Here is a 17,019-nt window from a genome sequence, read left to right on the forward strand (position 1 = left end):
TGTCCAAATTTCCATCTACAATGTGGTATTTAAAGCTGCCATTCAACATGCCCCCAGTTACTCTGTCACTGTCTTGTCTGTGGATATATCTGGAAAGAGGCTCTTGGGCTAGACTGTTCATATATTAAGAAAGTAATTTGAGAAAACAATAATGAGTAAGGCTCTCATGCTATGATGACTGTATCTTTTCAGTGTGTGAAAGTGATGCCACCGGACAGGGTTTTTGTTCTTTATTTTCAGTGCTTAATCTAAGATGTCTGATTGTAGATGGTAATGCCCGAATCCATACTGTCATACAACATGAAAAATAAGAAAATCATAGAGTGCATTAGTGCTGTCAAACATATTGATTTTGATGCATATCTTTTCAAACAGTTTTAATACTAAGAACTGCTCTCTCATTCTCTCCTCTCTCTGACAGCGAGTTGACATCATCGGTTTGCTGTCACACCGCTGTAGTGCCCCCCCAGGCCCATCTCCTCCCCCTCACTAACAGTGCTGTCTTCTCGTCACTTGTTTCATTCACTCCAGTTGCACGTTTAAGCCAATACAATTTCGTTTATAAAGCTCAAAATCACAAATCACAATCTGCATCAGAGGGCTTTACAACATCCGATATCCCTCTGTCCTTTGACCCTTACAACGGATACGGAAAAACACCCCCCTTAAAGAAACCCATACAGGCTTTTGCTGCACAGTTGTGTGTTTTAGATGCAGTTATTGACGTCTGAAATTGTCACAATCTCAGAGGCTTTTGAACATGTGCATAACCACAAGAAGAATACTGTTTTCATTCATGTAAAAAAAAAAGTTTTAGTTGCTGATAATGTTTACTGCAGTTATTTAGCTATTCTCTGCTTCTAACCTAGAAAAGTCGTCAACGTTATAGTGTCTGGACACCACTAGAGTGCATAAACATGGTGTCCATGTCAGAACATACTAAACACAGAAGTGTACACGTACTCCTATGCACGTTTGTCATGTTTTTTTGCACGTTAGTTGTTCCACCTAAGAGAAGCCTTAGCAGTCTGTGATAATTTAGACAATAGGCTGCAGATGAATGTCGATGGTTTTGGAACACAATGTTTAATAATCACATCAAGGTGTCATTTTAGGGTGTCTACATTAAATTATATAATGTAAAATGTAATGTGCTGTGTATCCCAATTACACTGAGGACAGAGACTCTGGTTGCATGTGTTTTTGTCTCCACCTTATGGTCGTCCCCTTCAGTCACACCTGGAATTTGTCTTTGATTTGATTATTACGAGTAAATCAGAGGTGATATACACATGGAAACAAGTTAGAATTACTTTAATTTATAGGAGATGTAGTAATGTAAGTAATTCATATTTACAGATATTGACACATAAACATGAAATTCATATTAGGACCTGTGTTACATATTTTTTGTAACTCTAAGCAATTACATGCTGCTCAAGTCTTTCCTATAAGCATTGCATTAAAGCTGGGTAGGCAGAAATCTGGCAAAAAAAAAATTGAGAGAAAGTCTAAAAGCCACTGTCCTCGCTGTCAGAAGCATCTCAGTAAACAATTTGATCATTCATATGTACAGCGTTGCTTCTCAGCACCATTTTTAGACTGAATAAAGTAAAAGCAGAAGTCCTCATGCTTGTAAATGTACTTTTTATATTATCACTTGGCAGTAAATATATCATTTATATTCTGATCCCATCTACTGCTTTTAATGAAACCATTTACTATGTCTCCATATTATTTTACAACACACAAATAACATGAGTTAAAATCTCTGTTCAGTCACTAAGATGAAGTTCATTATTAAAAGTATCAATGCCCGCACATTTAATGAACACTGAGAGTCTACTCATAGTTTGATGTGTCCTGATATGATGAAGCTGTAGACCTGAGCTGTCAGCGGTACGTAACTTTTCTCTGCATCATCAAGGATGTAAAGAGGGTCCTGGATACGTCCTGGATCGAAACTCTCCTCCACTAACTTCACCTTCATTTGCTTGAAAGTCCCTGTCACCTCAACGGCATTCTGCGTGGTACAAAATACTCAATCAAAAAAGCATCAAAGTATCATAATCTGCAAACACAATGGGGAAAAGGTGGCATAAATATTGCATTATTTTTGATACATGGTTTTTCTTCCAGAAGTGAAATGCAGTGAAGCATGTGTGAAGTTAACATACCTGTATTCTGATAAAGCGAGGTCGGGCATATGAAGGCAGGTAGTTAACCACATGGTTATATATTCTGCTTCCATTGAACTCAGCACCCTCCTTCACAGTGACTGCTGCCATTCCTACCCGCCCCTCATGCCCTTCATTGCAAAACAAAATTGAAACTGACACTTACCAATCCATTATCAAATCAATGTCTCTCTTCAATGTTCTGCCATGAGGAAGTCTGGACACTCTTATCAAACATACTGTGAGGTACAATGTACAGGGGATATGACCATCACCTGGTACTTGGACTCCATAAACGTTGGCTTCTTTGAGACAATCGCTGATCGTCAGGATGTCGGACACCTCGTTCGTTGCCACATTCTCGCCTTTCCACCTGTAGGCTCAAACAAGTTACAACTTCATACAGGCTGCTTTTTTAACCTGAGGCAAAAGTACAATTTACAGGTCTGTGCATGTGAGGAAACTGAAACACCTCCATGTCTGAGCTACAAATACAAGTTCGCCTAGCTTTTTTTTTAAGAAGCCTAGGGCATAACATGCAGCATTGTACATTAAAGGTTTAATAGATGAGATTTTGAAAACTACTGTAACAGCGAACAACTATTTGCTGCTAAGATATCGGGAGTAGTGGCGTCCAAAGCAGAGGGTAAAATCACACTTCACATTTTTGTTCTTTATTTTGGAAGCCAGACTGGCAGCTGAGTCCCTGTGAGTGTATCCCACTGGCTAGCTGCTCACCGCTGCTCTACACTGCATTCATACAGCTGTTATCGCCGATAATGACGCAGAAGCCAAAGGCCCATCCTCTGGTTACCCTCCAGATTAACACTATAAGCTTTATCAGCACTGTTGCTGTTGTCACTGTTAGCGTCTGTGTCTCAGTCCACAGCTGACCAGACTGACTGACTGACATTTACTGAACCAAGATGCTTTTTATGTCACCTTCAGGAAGAAATCAATAGTGTATTTACTGATTCATTGATTTTAATTCCCAGCCCACTGTAGTGAGTGAGGGGAACCTATTGCTCACAGACAGACTGGGAGCTTATCAATCAATGTATATACGGTTAAAAAGTAAAACGCACCTATACAGCGGGACATTTATGTGATTCAAGCTGTCAGTGCAGATTTGGCTTCACTAAATGTGACAGAAATAGATTCAAAGCGTAAAAAAGAGGTTCTCTGGTTACCATGGAGACGACTTAAAACCTTTTCCTGAAGCATAAACTGAAAACAATGCGCAACAGTTCAATTTCTATTGAGGGAGAGACATCAAAAGTTTCGAGCACCCTACCACAGCTATTTTGGCTTAGCCTCCACTATGTTTGCTTGTGACGTTAGAGGTGAGAGCTGTGTGCAGGCAGTCCCAGCTCAGACTACGAATGTCGTATATAACATCTTTAAATGTTGCAGGACTGCTGAAAACTGCATTAAGAGGTCAACAGGAAATGTATTGTACATGTATTGTGTTTATTCAAATGTGCTGTTGACTAGAAAAAATATTCCTATTAATTCTTTAGTTTTGATAGTGTTGGTAGAGAGCTGCATACCAATAACTCGGTTCACGTCTCAAACAGGAGGATATTCATGAAAATATATAACAAAAACAAAAACACACCTGGGGGAAAAAACATATGACCCTTATGAATAATTTAATCTTATAAAGATAAACTACAAACAGTGATTCTGTAAGTAAGTAAAGAAAAACTAAGTTTCAAAATCCAAGCAGGGTGAATTTCTGTACCTGAATGTGTCACCTACACGATCCTGAAAGTAAATGAAGTTGTCTTTATCGATCCTCATCAGGTCTCCGCTGTTGAAGTAAAGATCTCCTTTCTTGAAAACGTTTCGAAGTCTTTTCTTCTCCGTCTGTTCTTCATTCTTGGCGTAGCCAACAAAAGGAGCGATGTCTGTGATCTTTGACACCAGGAGTCCTGTCTCACCTTAAAGAAAAAGCCAAGAGATGTCTTTTACCGCCACTGTCTATCAGTGGACTACTTGCCCCATCATTGGCATCCTAATTTAGTTGGTAAAAAGTCCAGCTGTAATATTGAGCATCATGGTACATGCTAGTGCAAGTTTAAGCATGAGTTTCCTTTACCTTTGGGCGACTCCACGCAGAGGCCATTAGCATCTCTAATTGGCTCATCCCGCTCTGTGTCATACTTGATCAGGGCGAAGGGGAACAGCCTCTACAGGAGGAAGTAAAGACATCAGTGTTGCATTTTGTGCCCAACACATTTTTGTAACAGCAGAAAAAACATAATTCCTGTAATATTCATTGACAAACAACCATTGCATTCTAATATATGACGTGTGTGATTCCAACATACACACTGATAAATTGGCTGTCAGTGATAGCAGGAACAATGTTAACAGACACATATGCTTGTTTTAATCTCATTCTCACCTTGTGAAAAAAGTTTATTCGTCCAATTGCTCCAATTTTCCCTGCATAGTTGACAAATCCCACATTTCCCTCAGTGGAGGCGTAAAACTCTCGGATTTGAATGTTCCCAAAGCGACTGACAAACTCTCTCCATATCTCTGCTCTGACACCGTTGCCAATGGCCAGGCGTACTTTATGGTCCTTGTCATTTTCTTTCTGTAATGTCACATAAAAATTAAAATTAAATACAACAAGCATTTTTTAAGTACTAAAGAAAAAAAATGTTTTGATGGCTAATTAAAGCTGGGGTAGACAGTTACTGTAAATATAACTAGTGAAGTGAATAGGCAGTGAATTTAAAATCAATCAAAACCGACATTCAGAACCTCTAACCGACTTTTTTTTATTATTCTGCTAATACTTTCCCTACTGTGTGTGTTCATGTACTGTCCCCTTAAAAATGCACTACTGTATGTAGTCATGTGACTCCACCCCGTCCAGTCCACAACCTGAAAGCGACATGGATGAGAACTCAAACATCGAGCCAACTGAGCAACCTGAGCAGCTTCTACCAAAGAGAAATGCCGACTCCGTTGTCTGGACACATTTTGGCTTTTGTGAAGATGACATTGAACAGAAGGAAATCAAATGTAAACACTGCAGGAAAAAAACATTTCAGCGCCCAAAGCTAATACCACCAATCTGTTCAGCACTTGAAGCACCAAATATGAACAGTGCATGGCTCAAAAAACAGAAAGAGACTGACAGGTGCCCAGCAACAAGTTCCTCCACAAAGCAGCTCTGGATAACACAAGCATTTACAAAGGCTACACAACATGAAAGACAAAATAAGATATGCTCTCTGTCCTGCAGGATCAGCAAACTTTCTGTTGCTGCCCTTACACTGGTTAGACCGAGAACTGCTGCTGGCCTCTAGCCCGCTGTGATACCCCACTCTGATGGGTTTGCATTGGCCGAACTCGAGCCGCTGTAGTGGCTCCCCGCTTTTCTCTCCACAATGGAGGGGAGCATGGGGAAGGGACCGTGGGGTGGCTAGCTAGCTATTTCTTGTCTAATTTGTAGTTTGATGAACAGAGAGAGAGGTGCGATGAGAGCTGAGTGACTGAGCTGCAAGCAACTGTACAATGAAATAACGGGAAACAACTGTTACTGTATGAAGTGTGTGCATGTGCCTGCAGTCATCTGGTGGGAGGGGCTTAGGACAAAGAGGGGAGAGCTGCAGGAGGAGGGTGTATTTTCAAATTCTGCCTGTAATTTTTTCTTAGATTTGTGCCTACCCTCGCTTTGATTAAAATAATCGAAGTGCTAGAATCTATTAACTGTAAATGACCTAATCAGAGACAGAAGAAATACTGAAGAAATACAGTGTGAGGCTTAAAAAAACTCGTCTCTCTAAAGAAAAACCAAACAAATACTGTATCAGAAATACCATATACTGTAATAAATGTGACCCATACTAGTCCAAGGTCATGTGGTTGCCAAGTTACATGATATGTCTTCCTAAGTTAAGGCCAGCATCTATTCCTAGTGGTGACCAGATACAGACAGACCACCTCCTCTCACTGAAGAAGGGTCATGCAGTAAATTGAGACTGCACTTCATGTGATGCAATTTGATACTCTGAATGGCCATACATGTAGGTACAGTGTTTACAGTACTCCTAAATACAGTCAGACACATCCTATAAAAAATCTGAGAGTTGTGCAATGCCTTTTACAAATGTCTATTCATCAGATCTGCAGTCGTATCCATAATGTGCCACGCTGTTCAAACCCCTACAGATAATGACGCAGGAGGCTGGAATATGATAGTTGAGATTTAACGATTTCTATTTTGGTAAGCCAGCTGTGTTGTGCTGCGGGAATGTACAGATTTGGAAAGTTATCTCTGAGTAGGTCTGCCTCAATGGCAGCCTGCTGCAGCCGGTTAAAAGTGCTCTGTCTCAGCAGCTGTCTCGAGTGTGAGTCAAGATGGCAGAGAGGAGGCGTGGTTCCCACAGCGCCCTGCCAAAGGAACTGTGTGAGCTTGTTTGAGTTGCAATCACACTAAAAACTGGCACTTAATGAATAAATAAAGGTTATTAAACAGTAAAACTAACACTGCAATTATATATATTTGAGTCACCCTCAAAGAAATACTCGGCACGATTGTCGTTACTGTTTGTAAATACACACACCAGATATACTCACCAAGTGAAAGTGAAAACCAACCCCAGGTTAACTATCATTTGGCGTTTCGCCTCACTTTATTTGTGTTTTTTTCAGCGCTGTATCTCTTGGATGCCTGCTGCTTACAATCTGGCACCTTTTTATAAAGCCCTGACGTGATCTGAGCACATGGGGTACACGCCATAAATGTCCCAAACACAGAAAATAAAAAGAAAATACAGGAAGAGGGCAGAGGCTCTGCAGATAAATACTCGGCCACACAGTTCTAGTGGGTCATTAGTGATGATTAAGAGGGATTAATTCTGTATGAGTCTAAACATTTTTTAGGAAAATCCTGCGTAGTTTACCTTTAACCTTTAGCCAAAAGAAATCTTAACTTAGAGGTATAATCTATTCAGATGCTCCTGATATGTCTCCTAATAAAGAAGGAGGGTGACCTTTACCGCCTGCCAACCCTAAAGGAATGCCACTGGTTTGTGTTTCAGTTTGAACTGTCACATGATCAAGACACTGCAGCAGCAGAGGCTTTTCTACACTACAAAGGCAACAAAGTGGGGGAAACATGGAATAACTAAAAATAATTAAGAAAATTAAAGGGCAGAATCGGCAGCTTAAAGGTCAAGTGTGTACGATCTAGGGCAGAAATAGACTATAATATAATAAGTATGTTTTTTTTAGTGTATAATCACCTGAAAATAAGAATCATTGTGTTTTTGTTACCTTAGAATGAGCTGTTTATATCTACAAAGGGAGTGGGCCCTCTTCATTGGACTATGCCATGTTGCACTGCCATGTTTCTACAGTAGCCCAGAACAGACAAACCAAACACTGGGTCTAGATAGGGCCATTCAAGTTTTCACCACTGTAGTTAGCAGCCCGTCTGTAACGAGCCAAATAACGTTGGAAAAACCTGTTTTTTTAACGTGAAAATGCTTTATTCAGTTTTTTTTACCTGATTAAATTCCATTCCATTTGTTTTAAAGCAGAGGAGACCTCCGCAGATAATTCGGCTCCTGGTAAAAACTTCCTGAACGTCTGGATCTTAAGTTATCCGAGAGAAAAGGTGAGCACATTAGCAGGTGCTGGGCTAGCGGACCGTCTGCAATGAGTTGAACAGCGTCAGATAAAGACTGATTCATAACATGAAACTGTTTTATTCAGTGTTTTTAACGTTTTAGATCACCGGGTCTGTTTGTTTTGAAGAGGAAGAGACCTCTGTGGATAATTCGGCTCCTGAAAAAAAAACCTTCTGAACGATGAAAACTGAAGAAATCCGAGCCAGAAGTTCACACTTGGCACGTGGGGGAAGTTTCAGCTGGTTGCAATCTGCAATCCTACACACTGCTCTTCTAAAATCATTACAAAATATTTCTATTAGACTTAAAAATCTTCAAATATCTGCAAAACAGATATTATTCCTACTTCAACTGAATGACTGCTAAGTTTTGCAGTACTGAGCTGTGCATGGCTGCAGCATCACTGTGTGAAAAAGCTGGGAAGAGTCAAAATCATTTTACCTTCGGTGTGCTACAGAGGTAACGCATCACCTCTCCTATGTACTGCACAACAGTCACACTGTGTTTCCTGCAGTCGTCCCAAAACTGAGAGGCAGAGAACTTCCTCCTCAGAATGATCGTTGACCCTTTAAAATAAGACAGAAAAAAAAAGAAAATTTGATCATGAGCTAAACAGCATAGAAATGAAACATCATGACAGATTCATTTTTAGAGACAGGTCCCTCTTGTATTTGCTAATATTCTCCTCCATCTCCTTCCAAGGAAATCTAACTTCCTATAGATGAAAATAAACCAGTCTTTGCACACAGGACATGATTTCAAATATATTTCAAGGATTAATTATATTTTTGGCCTGGAAAGTTCTACTGATGGATCCTCATGGATATATTACTTTTCTTTCTCCTCCTCTTCCTTCCTTTCTGAACACTTCTCCATGGGTATGTTTACCTCAGCCATTAGGCTTTACACACAGTTTGTTCATCCACAGGCGTTTCCATAGCCCAGTAGTTTTACTGTGGTGTACTCTACAAATATGTTGCAGTTTCTTAAAGCTAGATCAGGCCAGACTTTTGCTAAATATTCCTCTTTCATCGTCATCTTATTTTTCTACCTTCTTCTTTCTAAGTATTGGAGTCTCTGATAACTTAAATTTATGATTGGTCAACCTTGCCACACAGTGCTGACCTGCACCTCAAACAGACCTGCACCTCAGGTTCCCACTGTGTATACCACTTCTATGTGTCATCTACTGTTGACCTACTAAAGATCCCCTGTCCACCCTTACAAATAGACAAAATGGGTATTTAGGGTCCAGAGGGTTAGGTTTAGATTTTAATGAAGAAGGTGATCAGGGGAAATCTCATCACTTTCTTGCATTTCAGTACATAGGAACATAATGGTTTAACTTGCATGGGTAGTTATCACAACCCAAGTGGCTGTATAGTGTCTCCTTAGTCATTTTCCCACTGCTCAGGTAACTCAGTCACAATACTGCCACATCAAAAGTTGTAAATCCAAGCTTGGGTAAATACGTATGGCTACTCTGCCATTGTACTGTTAGACACATTATTTCAAAGACCCTTTTCAAGGTTTAATGATTTCTGGTCTGGAAGGTTGTGCTGATGGACTCTTTTTCTCTTCTTCTTGCTCCTCAAAATACCCGACCTCGACCCACTGGTGTTCAAACTTTATTCTGTTACAAAAGTAGAGATGCAGGTGATGCCCATTTTCAAAAAGACATGTCTATTTTGGGATGTTTGTCTACATTTTTTAAATAAGTAATAATGTTTTTAGGTTTAATAAATCATCAAATATTGTGTTAACTTCCCTGGTTATTTCTACACTTTGACTTGAATTAAAGATGAATGACTACACTTTATGTGAGACCTGAATATTTCCAGATACTCGTGCCAACAATATTAAACTGTATTCCATTGAACTGCATGTAGTGCACAACAGGACAGTGATTGTTGTGGAGCAGTGTTGGACATCTCCTGATGTGTGTGTGTGTAACTCAGGCTGCTTACTCAGCTATATAATAGCTGTGTGAACTTTAGCCTATTTAGAAAGAAGCAGTTATAAAGACGAGGTAATCTGGTCTTGTTTGACCCGGCTCTGTTCAGATTACATGTTCACAGTGACAAAAGATTCTTTCATCTGGTTTCCTACAGGGGCGGGAAAACCAGAGGGAGAAGGAGGAGGGAGGAGAATGAGTTCAATTCGGTTTACAGTTATGCAGCACAATAACCCCATACTTAGGTACATGTGTGAGAACCTAACGGAGGCCTTACTTCCCTTTTAACTGCAGATATCTAATGTCCAAATGACACCCCTATATCTTGTCAGTGATAGCAGGTGGAAAGCCAGTGATGGATTACATTCTTGTCACTATATGTTATGGCTTTTGTTTTTTTCTATAATAAAGAAGTACAATGATCAATAATCATATGTTAATTATCCTTGTTGTCCTGTAAAATGCATGTATCTCCAAAACATCAACTTTTCATAAACTAAGAAAAAAAGCCACAGGCAGCCTACGGTTGCAGCGATATACCAATAAACTGTATACCAGAGTATGAACACTGACGGTTATCATGCATCTCTACATGGGTGTGTATACAATATCTATCTTATTAACAGCATGGTTGACTCTGTGTCGCATGGCTTGTGTGTTAGTGCACATGACCATATTGCTGACCTGAAACTGCATGTTTTAACGTTTCAGAGATGGACTTTGGAGCTGGAGCAAGACCTCCATAATGACTATTGTATTTATCTTATTTATCTCTTCGTCTCTCTTCGCATGCTGTTAGTTGTTGTCATGTTGTTGTATTGTACTGGCGCTCTGCTGTTGCTTGCTGCTTTGCATGACCTGTGTTCTACCTTGAGAATTTCTGTTTGCTGTAGTTAATGGAGTATTTCTGCCTCGACGCTGTCTTTATCCAGTGTATTGTCCTGTGGATTTTATCCTTTTATTGGTTTCAAAACATCTCGCCAAAGGACTGGAGTTGAAAGTTAGCCAACTGGCTAACACTGGCCCATTTACAGAAATGCTGATTAATGTGCATTGGCCTTACAAATACAATAAATGACATAAAATAGGGACAGATGACCTTTACCTCTGGCTAACCCTAAAGGAGTGTCACTGATTTATGTTTCAGTTTTAACTATCACACCATCAAGACACATGTGGTATTGTTTAATGTCAAACTTCTGTAACACAGCTTTGTTGTCAGCTTTGTGACAATGCATTTTTAACTGATCCAATGTGGTTTTAATGTTTAAATTTAAATTTCTTAGGGCAATTGTGGTTCCCACAATGCTCAGCCAAATGTCCTGTGTGAGCTTGTTTGAGTTGCAGTCACTCAATTGACAATCAATAAAAAACAATAAAGATTAAGATTACCATGAACCAACATGTGAATCTGTCAGCATAATAGAGCTACATTTTAAAATATGAGGCATCAGGTACGAAAGTTTAAGGAGCGTCACTGGTTTGTGTTTCAGTCTTAACTGTCACACCATCAAGACACTGCAGATGCAGTATTGTGTAATGTCGAATTTCTGTTACACAGCTTTGTGAGGATGTACTTTTGAACCGATCCAATGTTGTTTTAAATTGTTTATTTAGCTTAAAAAGCAGAGACATGTGGTTCTGTTAGGGCAGTGACTGTATGTCAAAAATGTATGACAAACTGAACCTAGATCTGTCATAAATTATGCATCACATCATCCCTGCTTGGATTTCACAGCCACTCGCATTCACAACCTCTTTTGTGTGACTTTTTTAAAGTTTCTGTTTGGTGTGTCAAACTATTTTGTTTCATATGGTTATCTTTAAATTATGTTTGGTTTATGGTACAAAAATGTTGTGCATGTGATCAGTTTGATTTCACAGTAGTTTGCATTGAAAAAATCACTGTCTTGTAGTCGGTAAACCATTGTAGTCAACCTGTTAAACCCAAGAAGGTATTAAGAACCTTACCAAAGGCTTTAGTACAGATTTTACTTCTTGCTGCAGTCTGAATTTTAACCAGTTTGGTTTAACAACATTAATCCAGTAAAATACGTACTCATCCATTTGAAAGGAATCTCACACAGCCTTCACAGCCTTCTTTGTGTTACACTTTGCTCTTAGCTACATCTCAGTTGTCTCACCTGTCTCAATGGAGCCAATAAACCCTACGATGAATCCAGCCGTGTGGTACAGAGGCAGGTTGAGGTAGATGACATCACTGGATGTTACACCGTTTGAAGATAAAACGACCAGAGCTGTTAAGAGGCGATTCTGATTGACCACGGCTGCCTTAGGGAGACCTGAAATACAACCAGACACAAAAAGCAGAGACCCTGAAAACGTCTGTGGTACGTTGTTGTGGAACCAAAGCAGCCACGACCACATACCTGTAGTCCCAGAGGTGTAAATATAAACTGCAGGACTTTTGAATGTGATGTGTGATCTGAGAGATCGAGGGAGCGGGGTGTCCGGCGCCTCGTCCACTTTATCAGAGAAGCTCTCAATCCCAGGGGTGTCACAGTGTTTTGTCATTAGGAGGACGGTGACACCCTGCTCGATGAGTGAGGGCAGCACATCTTCCACTGCTTCCTTTAGCTCTGGAAAGGGACACAATACAATCATAACCCAGAGATACTGGTTTCAGATTAACATACAGATATTGGCAGCTTTACAGAAAATGCAAAAGCCTACCTGAACCTTGCAAACTTTCACTTTGAGTTAGAAGTATGGACAACAGTTACTGAGAGGCTGGAAGACTGTCAGTGAACTCTGGGAGTTTAATTCAGGGGACAATGACAATGTGCACTTATTTTGAGAACAAAAGTACAGTTTCCAACCGTTGCATGACAGGGCAATTTTGAGGGTCCTACTTAAAACTCATCAAACCATACATTCAATCATTTTCCGCAACCTCTTATCCTGTTAGGTTTAGTGGCGGACTGGAGCCTATCCCAGCTGACATTGGTTTACAGGCGGGGTACACCCTGGACAGGTCGCCAGACTATCACAGGGCTGACACATAGAGACAGACAACCATTCACACTCACATTCACACCTACGGGCAATTTAGAGTCACCAATTAACCTGCATGTCTTTGGACTGTGGGAGGAAGCCGGAGTACCTGGAGAAAACCCACACTGACACGGGGAGAACATGCAAACTCTGCACAGGAGGGCTCCCCCACCTCGGGGTTCGAACCAGGAAAATAGAAAGTGCTTCCAGAGTGATGTCAAAGTCACTCCCCTGGCTGCAATGCAGAGATGCAAATGTGGACGACCCTGAAACACTGACCAATCAGAGCAGACTGGGCTTTTCAGGAGGGAAGCTTAAAGAAACAGGCGCTAAAATGGAACGTTTCAGACAAAGGGTAAGTATAGATACATTCAGGCAGTTAGTATAAGAGAAATAATGTGTCTTTTGAACATTAAGGCACATAAACATGTTAATGACTTTAGGTTCTCTTATCTCAGACATGTTAGGATATTACATACCTTGACACTTCTGAGGAAGGCGGAAGTTTCCGCCGAAACATGTCAAGGTACAGTACAGGCCAAAAGTTTGGACACACCTTCTCATTCAATGCGTTTTCTTTATTTTCATGACTATTTACATTGTAGATTCTCACTGAAGGCATCAAAACTATGAATGAACACATGTGGAGTTATGTACTTAACAAAAAAAGGTGAAATAACTGAAAACATGTTTTATATTCTAGTTTCTTCAAAATAGCCACCCTTTGCTCTGATTACTGCTTTGCACACTCTTGGCATTCTCTCCATGAGCTTCAAGAGGTAGTCACCTGAAATGGTTTCCACTTCACAGGTGTGCCTTATCAGGGTTAATTAGTGGAATTTCTTGCTTTATCAATGGGGTTGGGACCATCAGTTGTGTTGTGCAGAAGTCATTTTAATACACAGCCGACAGCCCTATTGGACAACTGTTAAAATTCATATTATGGCAAGAACCAATCAGCTAACTAAAGAAAAACGAGTGGCCATCATTACTTTAAGAAATGAAGGTCAGTCAGTCCGGAAAATTGCAAAAACTTTAAATGTGTCCCCAAGTGGAGTCGCAAAAACCATCAAGCGCTACAACGAAACTGGCACACATGAGGACCGACCCAGGAAAGGAAGACCAAGAGTCACCTCTGCTTCTGAGGATAAGTTCATCCGAGTCACCAGCCTCAGAAATCGCAAGTTAACAGCAGCTCAGATCAGAGACCAGATGAATGCCACACAGAGTTCTAGCAGCAGACCCATCTCTAGAACAACTGTTAAGAGGAGACTGCGCCAATCAGGCCTTCATGGTCAAATAGCTGCTAGGAAACCACTGCTAAGGAGAGGCAACAAGCAGAAGAGATTTGTTTGGGCCAAGAAACACAAGGAATGGACATTAGACCAGTGGAAATCTGTGCTTTGGTCTGATGAGTCCAAATTTGAGATCTTTGGTTCCAACCGCCGTGTCTTTGTGAGACGCAGAAAAGGTGAACGGATGGATTCCACATGCCTGGTTCCCACTGTGAAGCATGGAGGAGGAGGTGTGATGGTGTGGGGGTGTTTTGCTGGTGACACTGTTGGGGATTTATTCAAAATTGAAGGCACACTGAACCAGCATGGCTACCACAGCATCCTGCAGCGACATGCCATCCCATCCGGTTTGCGTTTAGTTGGACCATCATTTATTTTCCAACAGGACAATGACCCCAAACACACCTCCAGGCTGTGTAAGGGCTATTTGACCAAGAAGGAGAGTGATGGAGTGCTGCGGCAGATGACCTGGCCATCAGAGTCACTGGACCTGAACCCAATCGAGATGGTTTGGGGTGAGCTGGACCGCAGAGTGAAGGCAAAGGGGCCAACAAGTGCTAAACACCTCTGGGAACTCCTTCAAGACTGTTGGAAAACCATTTCAGGTGACTACCTCTTGAAGCTCATGGAGAGAATGCCAAGAGTGTGCAAAGCAGTAATCAGAGCAAAGGGTGGCTATTTTGAAGAAACTAGAATATAAAACATGTTTTCAGTTATTTCACCTTTTTTTGTTAAGTACATAACTCCACATGTGTTCATTCATAGTTTTGATGCCTTCAGTGAGAATCTACAATGTAAATAGTCATGAAAATAAAGAAAACGCATTGAATGAGAAGGTGTGTCCAAACTTTTGGCCTGTACTGTATGTAATATCCTAACATGTCTCAGATAAGAGAACTTAAAGTCATCATCATAAACTAAAGACATAATGAACACCACTGAACCACATAAACATGTTCTAATAGAAACCCAAAGTACAAGTATGAACATGAGCATAATGTGGGACCTTTAATAATCAGCCTAAGCCCCTTCCCCTCCATTTGACTGTGTAAAATCAATCTGGCAGGGGGTGTATTAAGGATAATTCCCCAAGTCCCTTTAAATCTTTGATGAAATATTAGCTGTACCAGTCACTTGACCCAATGTAATGGAAATACTTCCCTAAACATAATCTTTTTTTTTTTTTTAAACTGCACAGCATAGCATAAAAATGTGCTGTTATGCACCAATACTCTACTTGGCAATAAACCAGATTCTGATTGTCAAGATTTTTAAACCTGTATTTGTTCATTTATTTGTGCAGCTCTGCTGGTGTAAAGGATTTTAAAATTTGAGCCACATAAGGGCCAAACATGGGACACAACTTTTAGAAACAGCTTGAACCTTTAGGCATGACTGGGGTCAAACTGATGAGCAGAAACAATGTAACATCCAACCTGAATGCATGACTGAAGCCAACAGCTCCTTAAAAAGCACGCCCATCTGCCTTAACTTTAAGTAAACTTTTGCTGTGCACAGATACACACCCGAGGCTGCAATCAACACTGTGGCCTTGCAGCAGTTAAAGCAGTGCAGCAGAGACTTTGTGCGGATGTTGTGATTGAGGAGAGCCACAGGAGAGCCTAATTTGGCCAAAGCCAGCCAGGTAAACATGAAGGCGGGTTCATTCCCCATGAAAAGTGCGACGGTGTCTCCAGCTTTGTATCCCGGGTGAGACTGGAGCGCGTTGGCTGTCTTGTTGCTCCTCTTGTCTGTGAAAGTGTACGAGTAGTTTTCATTTTCAAACACAATGAAGGGCTTGTGTGGATGCGCAGTGGTCTGCTCCAAGAAACGGTCCAAAACAAAGAAGAAAGGTCTCCTTCTTCGCCTCGAGACAAACTTCACCAAAATGCGCAGGAGATCCCCAAAATACAGAATATCCATCCACAGATAAGGGGACAGAGTTTTAAGCGCAAACGGTGTGATGAGGATAGTTGCTAAAATAACAGAAAACAAATATATCTCCATCATGTTTTCTGTTTAGCCTGAGGTCCCGTAAAAAAGTGCAGCCCCTGCTGCAAACTGAGGAATGCTGCAAATAAGGCTTGAGTTCAGTGGGGCGGAGCATTTACTCAAAAACTGGGTCAAGTCTATAGAAAAGATCAAATATGTGTATAATTGGGAATTCGGATGATTGAAGGGAATACTGCTATGCCTATTTTTGTCGCAAAAACAAGATGATAAGTGGGAAGTGGTATTCGATCTTCAGATAACAGATCGCATCAAGGCTTAGTTAGAGATGTAAAACAAGCAATCAAAAAGCAAATATCTCCCACATGTAGGTTTGGTGTCAGGGTCAGATGAGAAAGGCAGTTTTACCATGTAAAAAGCCCTGCAGCTGGTCAGGGTCAGTTGATGCAGGAGGCGGAGCCACACACAAAAAAGGCCTATAGTGAAACAGGACTGTTACTATGGCAAGCCGTTTTAACATTTAATCGCTAGACTGGATATTCATTACTGATATCTGCAACATAATTTTGCCTAGTCAAAACTCTTATTCAAGATATCTGTAATTAGATTTTGCCTAGTCAAAACTCTAATTACAGATATCTGTAATTCAGTTTTGACTAGTAAGATTCAAACTATTTTTGCCATTCATGTGTATGGGGTTTGTCATTATAGATATCTCCAATGTAGCTGCGGATATCTGCAATTGTTATTGCGGATATCTGCAACTGAATTGTGGATATCTGTAATTCCAGTTTGAGATATCTACAATTTAATTTTGACTAGTCATAATTCAAGTTCAAGATATCTTTAATTATCATCAATTGAAGATATCTACATGGTCCTTTCTAGATATGTTGAATTGAGTTTCAGATAGTCAGAATGACGTTGTAGATATCTTGAATTCGAATTATGACTAGTCAAAATAACGTTGTAGA

General features: G+C 40.5%; 1 protein-coding gene across 1 annotated transcript; it reads right to left on the bottom strand.

The window, feature by feature from the left end:
- Positions 1–1,287: 1,287 nt before the first annotated feature.
- LOC117258287 (zgc:158482) lies at positions 1,288–16,406 on the bottom strand. The gene is made up of 10 exons (XM_033629042.2): positions 15,622–16,406; positions 12,176–12,385; positions 11,930–12,088; positions 8,273–8,397; positions 4,588–4,782; positions 4,279–4,369; positions 3,922–4,120; positions 2,453–2,550; positions 2,178–2,308; positions 1,288–2,023 (listed from the first exon to the last, which is right to left on the bottom strand). The coding sequence occupies exons 1-10, from the start codon at positions 16,103–16,105 to the stop codon at positions 1,847–1,849; spliced, it is 1,869 nt and encodes a 622-aa protein (XP_033484933.1). The 5' UTR covers positions 16,106–16,406; the 3' UTR covers positions 1,288–1,846.
- Between the last annotated feature and the right edge of the window lie 613 nt (positions 16,407–17,019).

The sequence above is a fragment of the Epinephelus lanceolatus genome, chromosome 2 (assembly GCF_041903045.1).
Source record: "Epinephelus lanceolatus isolate andai-2023 chromosome 2, ASM4190304v1, whole genome shotgun sequence".
NCBI classification, from domain to species: domain Eukaryota; kingdom Metazoa; phylum Chordata; class Actinopteri; order Perciformes; family Serranidae; genus Epinephelus; species Epinephelus lanceolatus.

Excerpts from the sequence above, each read along its gene's own strand:
- LOC117258287 (XM_033629042.2), bottom strand. The coding sequence starts at position 16,105 with ATGATGGAGATATATTTGTTTTCTGTTATTTTAGCAACTATCCTCATC. Across the intron at positions 8,398-11,929 it reads TATTGGCTCCATTGAGACAG|GGTCAACGATCATTCTGAGG; the intron begins GTGAGACAACTG and ends CTTATTTTAAAG. Across the intron at positions 4,370-4,587 it reads GAATAAACTTTTTTCACAAG|AGGCTGTTCCCCTTCGCCCT; the intron begins GTGAGAATGAGA and ends TTCCTCCTGTAG.